Raw genomic sequence first — 18420 nt, 5'->3', positions numbered from 1 at the left:
ACAGACAAAATGTGCTTCCTCATAGAATCCTTTTGTTTAAATAACTGTTTTGTTGCAGATGCCTTTGTCACTTTGTGTGAAACACACAATTGAGCTATGGAATTTGCTATCATGATGGCCACCTATTTAAGATGCCTTTAAAACAGGATTAGACAAATTTGTGTATGATAAGGCTCTATGGGGTTCAGCATGTCTCTGAATACTAGTTCCTGTAGAGCCACAATGGGAGAGGGGTGAATGCGTTTGGGGGTTTCCTATAGACACCTGGTTGGCTACCGTAGCAAATGAGATGCTGGACTAGAATGGTCTTCAGTCTGATCAAGCTGGTCCTTTCTTTATATATCCTTAAAATGAATTCAGCCCTGTACGCACTACCCCATCAGGTTAGGCTGAAATAATTAATAACCATTTATGGCAGCATGAAGTTACATCTCATTGTGGACAATTATTCAAAACAATTGTGCGTTATTTTGAATACTGAAAATAGTCACCGTAGCGGCGTGCATATTAGTGCCTATAAATGTGGGAAATGTTGTCTCATTCCATTTATACACTCTGCTCACTAATATTTAATTAGTTTTAGGATGTGCTGGAATCAAGATAAAGTACATTTAAAGAAGGTGACAATAGTCTTCAAGGGTTCTAATTTCTGGAACAGTTGGAATGTAGCTATTTAGCACTTAATGACTTAGGATTTTTGCAAGACTCAAGCTATAAAACTTCAAAAGGGGAGAAATTAAGGCTTTTAAAAAGTCGGCTCCTGTAATGTTAAACCATTAATTTTCTGGCATTCTATACAAAAAGCGGGGGCAGGGGGGAAGACTCAGCAAGGAGTTGGGAAGAGAAAAACCATGAAGTTATAGCAGCAGCAAAATTGTCTTTTTTTTAAAGGCTGAATTTTCCAGCTCTCAAGGGTGTATGACATTTCTCAGTTTTTTGTTTTGTTTTTTACAAAAGGGAAACAGAACCATAATTCACTCAGCATGTGTGTGTAAACTCAATTTTATTTTTTTTGCAGGGTAAGTGGGAAAGAAAGGCACATGCAAGGCATAGTCAGAAACGAGGAAATAAACAGCGCCCTAGATTTTAAAAAATGACACAAAATCAGGGAGCTGATGATGCAAAGGAAACTTGAGATTCGTTGTGCTCCCATAGGGTTTTGTCTGTTTATACAATGACAACTAAAATGTCTGAAATAAACTTGCTTCTGCTCAAACTCAGAAAAATAAAACGATATTATCAAAGTAAGCAACGCCCTTCACCAGACACTTATATTTGGTTAAAATAAAAAGGTTCATCTGACCGTAATGGCCCTTGATCCAGAGTGTGTTATTTGGCCAACACCGCTTACAGCTCATCCCACAATGCTGGTAAGTCCCTCCACTGAGAGCTGAGGGAAAGATTTCTTGCAGGAGTTTTGGCTCTCAGTCACACCACGCTAAATACCGTCCTTTTGTTATTGCTGCACTCCATGCCAATGGCAAAAATGACAGAAGCCTCATGAGAGATTTGCTCTTTAAGTGTAAAGCAGGACCAAACGTAAAGGTTCTTGCGTATAAGACGAGGTTTTTTCATGTTAAAATAATGTGGAAAAATTGGGGTCGTTGTATACATGGGTAGTGCAGAGGAGACAAGGGATTGTTTGCTACCGCGACCAGAAGATTGTAAGTGGTGATAGTGCGGGTGATTGGTGGCTGTGGCAATGGCTGCTGCTGAGGCAATTGTGTGGGTGATTTGCGGTGGCTGACGGCAAGCGGTCAGACGATTGGTGGCTTCTGTGTCGCATGCTATCGGAAGTGTTGGTCAGGCGGGTCAAGAACTCTGGGCAATCCTCCCCCCCAAAAAAGCTCAACAACTCTGGGCAATCTCCCCTCATTTTCTTAATTCTGAGTCTCCAAAAATAGGGGGCGTCTTATACACGGGGGCATCTTATACATGGGAAAATACAGTAGCTAAGCCCTGCCCATGCACCCAGAGCCCCACTGCCCCAGGCCATTGCTTCTCAGGCCTGTTGCTCCATGCACAGCCCTGGCAGTCAGAACGGGTCTGGTGCTCAGCCAATTCTAACAGCGACAAAACAAAACAAAAGCGTACTCTCAACAGGAAGCCTCGGCAATCTCATCTCTCTCTCTCGGTGCCATCTCTCTGACAAGTGTAGCTGTTTCTAAACACCTGTTGGCTGCATTCACAATTTATATTTTAGGTGCGCTCTTTAAAAACGCAATGTGCGAAGTAATCCTAAGGCAATTACCTTCAATGACTCAGTGTCAGACGGAAAGAAACTCGGTAAGGTTACTAGGGACAGACTTGGTTTGATGCAATAGATGAAAGGGGCTTTTCTCTACAGTCACCTGTGGCTGCCCACTTCCTCCCAGAGGTTTGATCACCCAAGCAATTTTCAGCTGGAAGTCTAGAAATGTGGCATCAAAGCACCACCCGTGTTCCATTAAAGTGAGCACAGTCGGACCTTGGTTGTTGAATGCCTTGGCACTCGGACGTTTTGACTCCCAAACGCCGCAAACCCGGAAGTAAGTGTTCCAGTTTGCGAACGTTTTTCGGAAGCCAAACGTCCGTTTCGCCTGTTGTCATTGTTTCCGGGACCAATCAGCCAATCATAAGCCGCACCTTGGTTTGCATCTGTTTAACAACCAAGGAATGACTGTATTGAAATGTTACAAGATCACACTTTCATCTCCAAAATGTGGTGTAGTGGTTAAGAGTGGTGGACTCATAATCTGGTGAACCAGGTTCGCGTCTCCGCTCCTCCACATGCAGCTGCTAGGTGACCTTGGGCCAGTCACACTTCTTTGAAGTCTCTCAGCCCCACTCACCTCACAGAGTGTCTGTTGTGGGGGAGGAAGGGAAAGGAGAATGTTAGCCGCTTTGAGACTCCTTTGGGTAGTGATAAAGCAGGATATCAAATCCAAACTCTTCTTCTTCTCTTCAAAGAGCCTCTGGCCATCGTGGCAAATTGTAGTCTTACCAGGAGGACTTAAATGGATTGCTCTAGGGCAGGCATATCCAACTGGTCAGTCGTGATCTACTGGTCCATCATGGGGTGTTCCTGGTCAATCTTGGGATCCTTAGCGATCACCAGCCCCCCCCCAAAGCTTAACAACTCTGTTCTCTCCTCCTAAAAAAAGCTGGGCAATGACAATGGGTAGCTCACCGCCAGTTTTATTATACCGGGAGTAGATCGCAGTGTCCAGATAGGTAGATGTGTCTGCTCTAAGACATGCCTTATGCGGCAACTCTTCCTATCTCAGTTCAGGGTTTTGTGGGCTACCACGTGATGGAGGTGAGCAGCAACTCCTTCTGGATTCAAGTCATTGTAACTCCAGTTTTATAAATCATATTTAGCAAGAAAGCTGTGACTATGTTAGCCTTTCTCTCCCCCCAATTAAACTTCATTGAATTGTTTTCATTATACACATAAAAACCCCAAAAATCTAAATAAAACCAAAACCAAAAAAAGGAAAGAGAAAATGCAAAGTCTGCTATCAAAGGTAGAACTTAACCCTTGTCTCCTACTATTAGCCTTTGAAAGCTTTTGTGAAATCGAAAATGGACATCAAGACTGGATTCAGACGTGGATCTAGCAACTAAGCACCATTTTCCGAATATTGGATTGTGTGGGTCCATGTGCAGTCCTCTTGATGCATACAGAGTAAGGTGCATGCACATATCTTCCATCCTTGTCTTCCATCCTTTCTACCTTTTCTAAATTGGGTGCACAGATATCCATATTTATGCCTGTACAGATGTCATACCATGTGTATGACCTGGGGGTGAACACGTGACCCTTCCAACATATTTATAGTATCACTGATTTGTAACTGTGTAAAAGACTGAAGAACAATCTCAAAGATAAGCAAACAAAAACAGATCAGAAGCGAAAAGAAGATTTTGGCACCGGAGTGTTCAAACATTATGCCTTGCAACCCAATCTTAGCACAACAGGTCTTAATTTAAAAAACCAAAACACGTTGGAAAGAAGAACTTCACTTCCTGATCTGGTGTCATAAGAAAATTGTGTGTGTAGGGGGAAAAGGGGGGGGGAGAGATGAACTAGCTATAGTAAGTCAAGTCAATAAAAATTTAGCAAAAAAAGGAGTACCCAGTAAGAACGAAAAAGGACAGAATGCTGGCTATAGGACACACTGCCACAGAGTGTGAGGAACTGTAAATATCACTGGTACCTTGGTTTATGAACAGTCCTGTTTACGAATGATTCTGTTTACAAACTCCGCAAAACCGGAAGTAGTGTTCTGGTTTGCAAATTTTACCTCGGTCTACGAACAGAAGCTGAATGGAGGAAAGGCACCAGTGGCAGGAGGCCTCATTAGGGAAAGTATGCCTTGGTTTAAGAACGGATTTGGTTTAAGAACGGACTTCAGGAACGGATTTAGTTCGTAAACTGAGGTACCACTGTATATGCATTCGTGAATAGACTTTGCATTTTCACAGAGCATTCTATGCACATCCAAAGCCAGTTGACAGCTTGCCATTTGAAATAGTGCAACTATGTAGGCAACTATTAAAGAACTATGTTGCTCCCCGCTGTTACCCACGTAACTACTCTGTTCTCAACTCATATTGCTGGCTATTCAAAGGTTTTTAGGAGGGCAAACTGGTAACTAGACTTCATAGCAGAGTGAGTCAAATGACGAGTGTCTTCAGCAAAACAAGGGTAAGAAAAATACACTTCTAAAACGACACACTATCCATATCTGTATGAGTGCTGTGCCAAGCGTCTCTCCTGATTTTTCACTCTTTATCAATCAATGAGAAGAAAAGTTGCATTTGAAAATTATCAAAGGAGATAAAAACGTTGGTGAAAAATCTCGTGGGTGGGGTGCTTACCTTATCTTTGGGGTGACAGAGGGGCGTTTGTGAGCATCTTCTCTTTCATTCTACATCATCTCACTAACGGCCTGCATTCTGAAGTCTCCCCAGCTTCCCAAGTGTCAATTAAAGCCCAAGAAATGTTCCCGTGGGACTTTTTCAAACGTGGAAGTGCGGGCAGCCAGGGAGGCTGCAGCACACTGGAGAAATGTTTATGGGAAAGAACAATGCACGCACACCACCCCTTGGTCAGCTCAAAATGACAAGCTCAGCTGAAAACCGTGCACCACCTCAAATTCCAAAGAAATTTTCAAGTGCCCAGAGAAGGCAAAGAGAACTGGAAGCCTTTTCTGCAGAAGAAAACCTCGTTCCAGTTCTCTCCATTGCCAATTCTGCATTATCTGTAGCAACAAGATTTCTCATCTGCTGAACAAGCTGGAGACTTCAATGCCATTCAGATACGTAAAAAGAACACTGGAAAGAGTCACAGAACCAGATCATCAACTCTTCCACGTTGGCATAACTTGGGCAACTTCACCGTAAGCGCAGAAATTTACCAGGCTTAATCAATGATAAAGGAACAATAACAGGCACAAATGTGAATGTTGCAATAAGTCCCCCATCCTGACATGACTGCAAGGAGGTTGGAAGTTTTCACTACCTTTTTAATTAACCATAGTTTGTGTGCCATCCGTACCCTAAGCTGTGCGATCTGTCGAAGCAAGCTCATGGTTTGAAGCTGGCTTGTTTCTAACAAACCATAATTACGATTCATCACAGTTTGTCTAGTTCAAATGTGATGCTTATCATGCCATTATTATTTTTATTTTAGAATTATCTTGTGAAAAGCATCCTACCTTTAAAAGCTTCTCTCTTTGCATTGCCAACTGCAGCTTTTCATACAGCTGATCAGCATTCAAGTTCAGTAACGTACCATTTCTTCTGGTTTCGCTGTCTTCTGGTAGGTGGTCATGCACATATGAAAAAACCCCAAACATAATGGTATATCATACATGGCGTTTCACACATGGCATACAATAGGGAATCAAATAATGCAACTTCCACAAAATCAGGTTGGGATTGTTTTCGGTACACGCAGATAATCTCTATATAGGAAAATAAGTGCACACTAACATTTGAAGTACAGTGCAGTTTCCTCCTTAGATAGACAAGGCAGCAATTTTGAGACTTGAGCATGCTTAACACAGTAAGGTAAAGGTAAAGGGACCCTGACCGTTAGGTCCAGTCATGGCTGACTCTGGGGTTGCAGCGCTCATCTAGCTTTATTGGCCGAGGGAGCCGGCGTACAGCTTCCAAGTCATGTGGCCAGCATGACTAAGCCGCTTCTGGCGAACCAGAGCAGCGCACGGAAACGCCGTTTACCTTCCCGCCGGAGCGGTACCTATTTATCTACTTGCACTTTTTGGGGTGCTTTCGAACTGCTAGGTTGGCAGGAGCAGGGACCAAGCAACAGGAGCTCACCACATCGTGGGGATTTGAACCACTGACCTTCTGATCGGCAAGTCCTAGGCTCTGTGGTTTAACCCACAGTGCCACCCAAGTCCTGCTTAACACAGTATAGCACTGCAATCTTCTTAAAATGATGCCTTCTAGGAACTGAAGAATGCCATGTGATATAAGTATTTCTTTTCAACCTGCTCCTCTTAAAACTATTCAAACCCTTCATGCCCCATTCCTTTTTTCCTATGGAATACTTTTTCTTTCTTATTTCTCTCCCTCTTCATTATTTAGCTTTTTATACTCCCATTTTCTCTTTTCATACAACTGCCCACTCCTCTCTCCCTTATAGCTTCCTTCACCAGAAGCAGGACTTTGCCAGGACATCCCAAGGCATGGTTCCAGAAGCAGGTGCTCGAAGGTATGAAGTGACCTAGACATTGTTCCCCTCGACCCTTCACTACTGAGTAATCACAACCAGCAACCATTCATTGGCCCCAAAGTCCAGATGTATGATAAAAAAAGCAGTTTGTGTTGGGGAAACCCAGTGGATTGTGGTGGTGTAGATAGACAGATAGATGATAGATAGATAGATAGATGATAGATAGAGATAGATTTGAAAATTACCTACCTTTGTTGCAGCTCAAAGAAGCCAACTGTGAGTTGAGTTTTGTGACAGTGTTTGTAAGAAATACAATTTGGTTTTGTTGTTCACATATCTGCTTTTCATAGCTGTCTGTCTGTAAAGATAATTTAATTCGAAGTAGTCATTTTGTGACGACAACAGGCTAACACAGGGAAGTACAACACCTGGCTTTGTCACAGCAGCTATGCCTATAAAAAAATGTATCACTTGTGCTATTGCTCTGGTTCTCCCTCTGTAGAAATTCCTATTTCCCTCCCTCTGCCTCTTTATTTATTTACTGTATTTTCATCCCACCCTTTCTTCAAGAACAGGCATATAGGATTTCATTCCACCAACATGTTCTCTTCACCACAACCCAACGACGTAGGCCGACAGATATAGACTGGCCCAGGTTCACCCAGAGAGGCTCGTGGGCTGAATGCAGGCCTGTCTTCACAATTATCCGGCTCTCGTTTAGAAGTTAAGCCCTGTGCCATCACAGGGGTATACTGTGATGCCAAGTTATTGCCAAGTAAAAAGTCTGCCCTCTTGCATGATCAAAAATATTTGCTTGGGACATAGGAAGTTTGTCTTACACTGAATTAGACCATTGGTCCATATAGCTCCGTATTTAACTACACTGATTGGTAGTGGCTCTCCAGGATTCCTGACTGAGTTATCTCCCAGCTCTACTTTGAATTAAATGCCCTAGCTCCAGCCCTTCTCCAAAAGCTGGATAATGGAAACCCCATGATTTATTTAGCCACTTTCATTCTTCAGAGGAGAGGCAGAGGGGGAGAAAAATACCCCTTCAAACCCTCAATACACCCAAGAGTCTCCCTACAGCCTGATTCAAAATAAAGCACCAAACAGCTGTTGCTTCACCAACCCATTAAAAAGCCAAAGAGGTCAGCATTTTCCAGCAGCCAAGGAGACCTCAGGAAACAGAAGAAGAAAAAGTCACCAAGACCCAAATTGAAAATGTACAACAGCAATGTCTTGTCAACACTTCTGTACAGAGCACAGGCATGACAGCTAAAACAGACAGAAGAGAAGATGCTTTTGACAGCCAGCGTGCACAAATAATTCTTTTAGAGTCAGATGGCAGCAACAAGTTACCGACTAGAAGATATACTTGACAACCAAACATCCCTCTACACCGAGCGCCATCTGGCTGAGATGACTCCGGCTTCTATGCATGACACAGTTCCAATCATCAAAGAGTAGCAAAACAAGCAGCCAATCAGCTACTTGCGGAATCAGCCATTGGCCACAAGCTGGAGGGTATGCCAACACAGAATCGAGAACATGGAGTAAAGGTGTGTGTGTTGGGGGAGAAAATAAGAATCAGAGCAAAGTCAACGTGTGTGGGTCATCTGAAGTTTTCTATGGTTTCTTCCATAGTGTTTATGGTTCCGTACCCAATTCCGGAGGCCATTTGCCAAAGAAGCAGGCTCCCTGCCTTGAGAATAAACCTGGTAAGACTGTGTTGAGTATGATTTGACAGGATTTTTTATGGTGGGGCTGTGAATCATTATAGAATAACCAGAACATTAAAAAAAAGGTGGCCAAATAAATTTAAGATTCACTTGTATTGGTGAAAAAAGTTGGATACTGAGGCAAACTTTTATCCCTTTTATCTCCATGAGAAGAGATCAATTTTAAGGTGTGGTTTTTTTAATAAAAAGGAATGCAACCACAGAGGTGGCCCTATCCCATTTTTTGAAAAATGAAAACTGAAAATTTAGGGGGGGGGTGAACTATACTGGCAGGGCCTCACCTCCAAGACTCCAACACTGTGAGTAAGCAGAGTTTGTACAAAACCCAACAGGGAAGCTTGCAATTGGGAGGAAAGTGTCAGCACTCTTCTCCATTTAAGCCATAAGTAATAATAATAATAATAATAATTTATTATTTATACCCCACCCATCTGGCTGGGCCTCCCCAGCCACTCTGGGCGGCTTCCATAGAAACCAAAAATACACTAAAATATCACACGTTAAAAACTTCCCTGAACAGGGCTGCCTTAAGATGTCTTCTGAATGTCAGGTAGTTGTTTATCGCTTTGACATCTGCTGGAAGGGCGTTCCACAGGGCGGGCGCCACTACCGAGAAGGCCCTCTGCCTGGTTCCCTGTAGCTTTGCTTCTCGCAATGAGGGAACCGCCAGAAGGCCCTCGGCGCTGGACCTCAGCGTCCGGGCAGAACGATGGGGGTGGAGACGCTCCTTCAGGTATACTGGACTGAGGCTGTTTAGGGCTTTAAAGGTCAGCACCAACACTTTGAATTGTGCTCAGAAACATACAGGGATGAAGATCGCAAATGTGCTTTAACTACTGCAAGCACTTAGGCTTCAAGGCAAAGGAGACCTGGGTTCAAGTCCATGCTGGGTGACCTTGGGCCAGTGACTACCTCGCAGGGTTGTTTTAAGGGTCAAACAGGGAGAGAGAGAGACAGCACTCAGGAGTGCATTATACTATCCTCCTGCCTGTCCTTACGCCATTCACCAGCCTAGTAATGGGAAGGAGCGTATAAATGAAAGCTGTTAAATGTGCTATAAAGGTTAACTTTCAAAGTTGCAAAGCAAAACGACGACAGCCACATTTCAAGGGGAAGTCTGTGGCCACACTCCATATGTTCTCGACTCCCACCAGTCCCAGTCAGCATGGCCAATGGTTAGGGAGATGAGAATTGGAGTTCAGCAACACCTGGAGGGCCAACCTTATTTTAAGGGAACAAATATGTGCAGAGGACAGAGTGAAGATCTGATTTCCCTTAGTACAAGGGTGGGGAACCTCAGGTCCGGAGACCAATGCAGCCTCTCAATTTGGCTCTCAGAATTCTTCCCGGGGCCACAGCCCTCTCTGGCCCTGTTTCACCCCCCACCCAAGTGACTTTGTCTGGCTGGAATGTGTCTTGGGATGATGCCTCTTGATTGCCGGGAGAGGATGGAGAGGGCCATACATAGAACCTAGCCTATTGGACAAAGGTAAATTGTTGCATTTGCTGCTCTGCGCACTTTAGCCTCTGGCCCCACCCACCACTGGCACACATTGAGGGGAAGGTGGCCCAGAAGGGAATGCCTTAGCAGGCTCAGCCAATCGGAGCTCAGCCAATCCCAGAAGCGGCAAGAGTTGCCATCTCCTCAGCCATGACACTCTCTGCTTCTGGTGCAGCAAGCAGTCATACAGTCCACTGCCGTAGCTCTCAGCCGTTTCAAGTCCTTAGGTTTTTCAATCTAAGTGCCGGGCCGATTCATCTCTGAGGATTCCTGGAAGGGACGCAGAGCATTAGTGCCGTGCGTCTTGAAAATGCTTGCTGGGGTTGTTACAAAAGGCTCGCCAGCACATTCCTCCTCTTGTCGCCTTAATTATTCAGACAGGGTCTAAAAGTGCAGTCAGTTCCATGCATCCGGAAGCCACAAATGGCTTCCTAGCCCAAAGTTCCTTACATGAAGACAGTCTTGGGAAAAAATAAATCTGGCTCTTTTTAACAATAAATGCTGGTGCTTTTTAAAAGCCTTTTAAATTCTGAATTTTATCAGAAAACGCTGTTTCTGATAGTTAGGAAGAGCTGGTCTGGTTTTTGTTTTAAGCAAGAATTTTTCAAGCTGCTTGGAATTTGGGGTTGCCGGCTGGTTAACTACCCAACAGAACAATCCAGCCAGAGTAAATCTTATTACTGGAGAAATTAAGCCCATGCTTAACTGTCCCCCATGGAAACAAATGGGGTTAGTTCACAGGGTGCATGGCATCCAAGCAATTTTTCTCTTTTGAAATAACGCACCAGCTATATTTAACACGAAAGTGGGGAAGTTCCAAACGACTGCTTCTTTTCGCACTTCCTCTTGCAAAAAGGAGGGACCCTACTTTGCTTTGCTTCCGGCCTGCTTTGGGGAGGGCAACCAGAGAAGCAGTATCTATAATATGCATTTCAAGGCCTCCCCACAGTTAAAAGCTGGTAACAACCTGCACCCCAGACAGGTGTAAAAACCTCCATTTTATGGACAAGGGCAAACAAGCCGCATGGCACAATTTTACACCTGCAAGGAGCAGATCACCCCAGATAATTAACAGAATTTCCCTGGCATTATCCAACTGTGTTGACCATTCCTCTTTGTGTGTGAAATCGGGAGTCGACTTTTCTTCGGGAGCCATCAGAAACGTAATCTTAGCTTGTAGCGCTAGACATAAAACAGCCACGTACCTTTTGCTTTAGCTCTTTCACAGCAGAGTCTCTATCCATGCACGCCTGTCTGAAGGCTTCGTACGCCTTATTGAGCTGCTCCGCAATATTCTTATCCATGCTTCCTTCCAGCAGTGTCTCATCACTGAAGAAGTTACAAATGCAGCAGACCTGGCTGCATTACTGGAAAAGGAAAGGAAAGCATTGGTTGCCTACACAGCAGCTTGGCCCAGGGCAAGGAGGACTTTCCCTCAAAGTACCCCAACCCAACACTCAGCTGTGACCCAATGTACACCCGAAACGCAGCATTAAGTCCTCCAGTGTCCACAATACTTTCTCCACAAATATAGAGAGACGCCAACACAACAGTCATCGGTAAAAGCTACTACTAGGTTGCACCAGTTATTGACCAAAACTTTGCAGTTTGCCGTAGCCACAGACTACTGCTAGCTGCAAAACCAAATCCAATTATCTTTCCTCAGATCTAATACCAAACAAACAAGAACAGCTTCCAGAACATAATTAATTAAATGTGACAAATTTCTAATTTAAACAGAGTCAACTTTGGCACTAGCAGGCTTCTGCTCCCCCCCCCCCACTTTTCTATTTATCATCTAAGGCAAACCATTATGATTATTTAAGGAACCTTTACCAATTTCTACAAGCTACAGAAGCTCGGATCCTTCGGAGGCAGACACATTCCTTTCTGCTGAGACTGCATTTTTCCCCCCAATTAAAAACGGGTTACTAAAAATAAGGATTTCTGCTAGTCGAAGAGATTTAGGCTGCGATTCCAGGCACGTTTACCTGGAAGTAAGCCCTACTGAGTTCAGTGAGACTTATTTCTGAGTAGGCCTCAGTAGTGGCTGGTGTGAGAGGGCAAAGTTGCCTTTCCAGCACTGGCATCTCTGTGGAGGGGCAGAGTTGGCAGTGAGGTCAGGGGCTGTGTGGGCACACTTGCAAAGTCAGTCTGGGGCACCTACCCACCCCAGTCTCACCAATGCCCCTCCCCAGCCTGGTCCTGATAAGCTGCAATGATTCCAGTGCTAGGTGGGCAAGCTGCTAGTGGGAGACATGCTTGGAACTGGATGTCTGCTCCGCCATCTTGCCATCTTTTAACTACCTTTTCTTTTCTTAAAATAAATAAATAAATCCCCAGCTGCACTATACACTGGTACCTCAGGTTACATACGCTTCAGGTTACATGCACTTCAAGTTACAGACTCCGCTAACCCACAAATAGTGCTTCAGGTGAAGAACTTTGCTTCAGGATGAGAACAGAAATCGTGTTCCGGCGGCGCGGCGGCAGGAGGAGGCCCCATTAGCTAAAGTGGTGCTTCAGGTTAAGAACAGTTTCAGGTTAAGAATGGACCTCTGGAACGAATTAAGTACTTAACCTGAAGTACCACTGTATTGGCATTCTGGTGTGGCAGAAAGAAAGCGTATCTGCTTAGGCCACTGAGTCAATGTTTGTTGCCTTTAACACGGGGGTGAGATCTCTTCCTCTCCTAACACAAATGCAGAGCAAGGCATGGCATACAGGTTACTCAGGTAAGGAAGGTTACAAAACCACCTAGGCTTGAGACAAAATTATAGCGGTACTTTGGGTTAAGTACTTAATTTATTCTGGAGGTCTGTTCTTAACCTGAAACTGTTCTTAACCTGAGGTACCACTTTAGCTAATGGGGCCTCCTGCTGCTGCCGCGCCGCCGGAGCACAATTTCTGTTCTCAACCTGAAGCAAAGTTCTTAACCCAAGGTACTATTTCTGGGTTAGCAGAGTCTGTAACCTGAAGCGTATGTAACCTGAAGCGTCTGTAACCCGAGGTACCACTGTAATGCTCTGCCTCCATCACTAAACACCAAGAGTTTTGACGTTAATGCATGCTCTGAAAGCATGCTCTTCCAACGAAAGATTTAAAAATTTCACAAGAAAGAGAAAACACCGTTCTTTACTCATCACTCAAGTCACTACATATTGTTTCTCCCTGAAAGCTTCTGCACACAAAACAGTGGCGATGTCCCAAGACGTTTGGATGTCTGGAGTTCAAAAATACAAACAGGGCCCCCTTGGTGGTGAGAACATCACCATATCAGGTAGGACCATCCTTGCTCATTCCTAGCATTCTTTCGGTATTATTAGAAAGTTAAATTTTAGGACATCCTTTAGGAGTGGGGGGGGGGGGAGAGAATCCTCAATCCAGGAGCAGCAACGGAGGATATGGTTTTAAAAACTACAGTTGGGCTTAGAACTTTAGCCCTATTTCAGGTGTTCTAATAAAGTTATGACTGAGCACATGGGGGGGCATTGTGAGGACAACCCGGCTAACTCATCTTCATATACTCTAACTATATTTCCTGCATGTTTTGGAACCATGATTTTCCACAGTTCTTGTGCACAGGGACCCTAGGGAGGAAAGTGATGAAAACAAAGACAAGAGTGGGCGGAGCTAGAGTTCTCATTCCTCCACTCCCCACCCACTTCGCACATTTAGTCAACACATTAAAATGCCCAACTGGAGCTTTCCTTTACAGTGGTACCTCAGGTTACATATGCTTCAGGTTACAAACACTTCAGGTTACAGACTCCGCTAACCCAGAAATAGTACCTCAGGTTAAGAACTTTGCTTCAGGATAAGAACAGAAATCGTGCTTTGGCAGCGCGGTGGCAGCAGGAGGCCCCATTAGCTAAAGTGGTGCTTCAGGCTGAGAACAGCTTCAGGTTAAGAACGGACCCCCAGAATGAATTAAGTACTTAACCCGAGGTACCACTGTATTTGTCTGTTAAGGACATGCGTACCCTACTGCATCAGCTTAGCTCTCCTGCTGTTTTACGATCAAACAAAAGTCTTGTTAAAAAACCAGCAAAACAAACAATGCAAGGAAAAACAGTAACAGCAGCAGCATAGTTAAAGCAATTGCAGGACACGACAAAAACATTACAGGACCTGAAAAAACATAAAGGCCTTTGCCTAGAGTAGGTGCTGGTGACCCTGTGTCCCGACTACTTCCCTGGAGATAGAATTTATCGCCCGTTTCCCCTACCACCCACCACCCACTTTGACCCAAGAAGAATTGTTTTCACACTGCATGCAAATTACGGGCACAGTAAAAATAATTCTGTACGACTTAAGCTGCATACAGCCAGGAAGTTCTCCTACACAAGTCCCATAGAAATGAATGGAGATGCAATAGCTCGCTCTTGCCCATTTCACAGGGGGAAAGGGGTAGGCGAAATCCCTGTGACCTGCACTCCCTACAGCATTCATATTTGCAAGCCAGCTCTACAAGACTATTGCATGGTTTTAGCCTATCATGTTCCATATGAAAATTTCTTAATTCGCAAACATTGATTTTTCTACTTCTCCTTAATGAACTGCAGTCTTTAATGAACAGGCAAACAAAATACTAGCATCCAAGCCCAAGACTGTTCTTTCTTTCTTTCTTACTGGAAGTGAACAGTTTGGGTCAACTGTATGCACGTAAAAAGCATAATTTCAAAATCTCAAGTATCTTGATAAGTGTGCTGTGTTGTTTGCATACTTACATAACATACTTTGAAGCTTACTTTTTCACCTTTTCTGCATTTACACTGAAGATGCCTACGCACTGTTTAGCAAACTGTTGCAAGTTATGTCTTGCAGAATTTTTATTTTTTTTAAAACCAAGTGTCATGATTGGCTGCAATGAAGTTTAGAACCTGCTTTTCCAACCTCACAAGGAAAAACAGAGAAACCAGTGGGTGGCCCAAATGCATGCATCTAATGTCTGGATTGAAAAACAATAATTTTTTGTTTATTTATTCCAAGGACAGCATTCACTGGGATAGTCAACCTCAGGATGATCCTTAACATTCTTTTAAAAATGTTTTCTAAAACTCTGTTAGGGTTAGAGATGTTTCTGAGATGGACTGTGTTGCAAGAAATTAGATTTCTTGCAACACAAGGAAATACAAACAAAGCTTTAGGCAGAGAAGTCTGCATTTCTTACTGCATCAAATTGATACAGACCATTTCAAATGCTCTGGCAGGAATAGCAAAAGTGATCTTGAACCATGTCATCTTCTCTCAGTGAAGTTTTTTCATAGTTCCCCTGGAATCAAGCTTTTGGTCCTGCAAGAAAGAAGTACCACAGGTTCAGATCCTCCATAGGAAGCTGCCTTACACAGAGTCAGGAATGGGGTTTGGATGAGGATGTCGGTCTCTTCCAGAACAGAGGAGTACCACTGGGACAATGGGCCTGTTTCTCTCTCCACTCTGGCTGGAGGCCCCTGTCAGGAGGAAAGCCACTGTCAGCAGGTCTCTCCGCCAAGCACCAAGTGGGACGCCACAGAACAATACCCCCACCCCACCCCCTGAGAGGCACAATCCTCAGGCCACTTAGCTATGCCAACCTGGAGAAAGTTTAGAGAAGTGGAAGAACTGCCTCACCCACCACCACAGCCACCTTCTGCCCTGGCCAGCAACGATGGATCCTGCTACATCACTCCTCCTCAGTCCCATGTTAGGACTGCTCCGTAAATGTGCAGAGGGTTGCAGCCCAAGAGAGCAAACCTGTGCCTGTCTCCTCTAAGTCAATCCCACTGTCTTGCTCCCTGGAATGTGCATTTAGGATTGCAAACCTGTCAGTTGAATACAAAAGTTCAAGCTTGATCTTCTATTTACAGCTTTCCATCAACATCACTGTAAATGTTTCCATAGCATGTTTTTCCTGTCCTCAGCCGGTGAAAAAACAAACCAACCCTCCAATATAGAGTATGCAGCCCCACTGATTTCAATAGGACTTAACCCCAAACTACGCTGCACAGGTTGCATCCTTAGGGAGACTCCGGACACCAGAGCTTGTGCGAAGAATGGAAATGTTAAAGAGACCCATGCTGCTGTTTTTGTACCTCATTGTGGAAAATGAGGCCTACTACATCTTACTACAGTCAACCTCACCCCCCTTCCCAAAGCAAGACCATGTAGCCATCAGCAATCCAGGTCAGTGGGATACATCAAAAAGTGGACATAGGGCAAAAAAGAGAAAGCAATGATTGAAGCACGCCAACCCACTCAATATACGGGAAGAAAAGCACTTCTAATCTGATCTTAATTATAGTGACCAGTTAGCCCCAAAACTAAATCAGGGGTAAGCAGAAGGTAGAACTGATCTACTAAATAATCTCTGGGTGATCAGCAAGGATTGATGACCTTCAGTTGTTCACAATAGTAGCAAAAAAAAAAAAGTTTCCTTCTTTCACACCTTAAACTATGTACAGTGGTATCTCGGGTTAAGAACTTAATTAGTTCTGGAGGTCTGTTCTTAACCTGAAACTGTTCTTAACCTGAAGCACCACTTTAGGTAATGGGGCCTCCTGCTGCTGCTGTGCTGCCGCTGCACGATTTCTGTTCTCATCCTGAAGCAAAGTTCTTAACCCGAGGTAATATTTCTGGGTTAGCGGAGTCTGTAACCTGAAGTGTATGTAACCTGAAGCATATGTAACCCGAGGTACCACTGTATTTAATATTTTAGGTTATTTACTCCATTTATGTCACATATTTCCTCCAAGGAACTCAAGGTGGTGTACATGCTTCTCTTCTTCTGCATTTCATCCTCACAACATCCCTGCAAGGTAGGGTTCAGTTGAAAGGTAGCAACTGGCCCAATATCACCTAGAGAGCTTTGTGGCCGAGTCATGATTGGAAACCTGGCCTTCCAGGTCCCAACTAGACAGAGTTGGGGACTACAATGCAGCCAGCAGACCCTCCTGCACTTGTCAATCTGACATTACCATGACATCAGGGGAGCCAACTTCAAATGAAAGATACTCCGGACGAATTCAGAATTATTTCATTCTAAGTGTTTGTCTTTCGTCTTGTCAGTGGACCTGTCCACTTTTACAGTCTTCCACTCCGGATTCTAGTTCCAGTTGTGAGCGATGACATGAAGGAGAAAGGGGGATGGGAGGCACACTTGATATCATCTGAGCTCACAAGAGATGAACGTAATTTTCTCACAGGGCTTTTGAACAAAACAGCCTCGAAAACAACCAACAGGAAGCTTTCCCTGTCCCTTGTCCTTCTGTTCCTGTGAAGGGCACACACACATTAAAACACCCAGTTCCTTTTCTCTTACTTAAGGGGCCAACCCAGAATCCACCCAGTCCTTTCTTGTTCCAGGTGCAGCTGCCTCTGGACAAAAACAGCCACCTAAACGCCTGCCTTTCCCTCTGTTTGCATGCGTGTGCTTTCTTCCTCCCTAGGCACTTCCGCCCTTCTAAGGAAATGCATGAGCGACAGACGCACTGAAAGTAGCCCTTCAAACTTCTTCAGGCCGAGTTAGTGAGCAGAAAGACGCCGGGAAGTTTTTTTTGGGGGGGAGGGGGTGGCGCGCGGAGAAGAAAAATCATCACTACTTAGGCGGCATTCCCATGCACACTGAATTTGGGAGCAGATCCCTCCGACTAAATCCAGGCTTACAAAAAGAAAAGGGAAAGAGAAGTAAACAAGTTTATGATCGCGCCGTTTTGAGAAACACACGCCAGCTTTTCTGAGATGCGGATGAGCACCACACTTTTTTGCCTCGGAAATGCTCGTTCAGAAGCGCAGAGGGTTAAAGGAGGGCAAGGGACAACTACAAAAAGAAGGTGAAGCGTTTGGCAATAGCTGGTAACAGAGAGGAGTAGGGCGATCGCCCTCGTTTGCTCAGCCTGGGATACTGCGGGCTACTTACAAAGGCAAGGAAACTCACGGATTTCGCAGCCACCTCCGCTCTGCTCGCCTCTCCAAGCGCCCGGGCGCAAAGCGGCGGCCCTGACGCGCAACCCAGGAACCACAATCCACTTCCTGCTGCCTTCCGCGGGCCATGTGACTGGGCGCGTAAAATTGCGCGCGGCGCCTCCGAGATCGCCTTGCCCGAGCGGGGTCAGCGGGGTGAGGTCCCAGAGCCGGTCCCCGCCCGTCTAGGGCCGCCGCCTCTCACCCCTTTCCGCGGGCCAGATCCCCCGCTGCTGCTGCTGCCTTCGCCCAAGAAAAAGAAGAGGGCGACTGCCTGGCTGCTCCTGGCCGCAGTCCGCACACCGCTGGCTGCTTTCCAGTCCTTTCCCTGCGTCTCCTCCCCTCTAGCCAAGTTCGTCGGACCCGATCCAAGCCCGACTGGAAAGCGTGGAGGCGAAAGTGCCTTGTTTGCCCCCTTGCTCTGGAGTCAGGGGTGGATGCAGCCCAGGCGCTTCGTCCTTGGCTGTTGGCCCTGCTGGCCGGGGCAAATGGGAGTCAGAGTTCAATGACATCTGGAAGGCCCAGGTGTCTGGAAGTTCCCCTGCAGTGCT

General features: G+C 45.1%; 1 protein-coding gene across 2 annotated transcripts in view; it reads right to left on the bottom strand.

Moving 5' to 3' along the window:
* TANK (TRAF family member associated NFKB activator) overlaps positions 1-18065 on the bottom strand; it is a 31510-nt gene extending 13445 nt beyond the window's left edge. The window contains exons 1-4 of one of the 2 annotated variants that reach the window (XM_053408083.1): positions 17826-18065; positions 11134-11295; positions 6935-7043; positions 5703-5803 (exon numbers count right to left, since the gene is read on the bottom strand). In XM_053408083.1, coding sequence (XP_053264058.1) covers positions 5703-5803; positions 6935-7043; positions 11134-11232 — 309 coding nt within the window. In that variant the 5' untranslated portion in view covers positions 11233-11295; positions 17826-18065. The remainder of the gene's footprint in view (positions 1-5702; positions 5804-6934; positions 7044-11133; positions 11296-17825) is intronic. The other variant, XM_053408075.1, reaches the window with a different exon arrangement.
* Positions 18066-18420: the final 355 nt, after the last annotated feature.

This window comes from Podarcis raffonei, chromosome 1 (genome assembly GCF_027172205.1).
Source record: "Podarcis raffonei isolate rPodRaf1 chromosome 1, rPodRaf1.pri, whole genome shotgun sequence".
NCBI lineage: Eukaryota > Metazoa > Chordata > Lepidosauria > Squamata > Lacertidae > Podarcis > Podarcis raffonei.
Note: the sequence above shows the minus strand (reverse complement) of the source record. Positions and strands in the feature narration are given on the sequence as shown.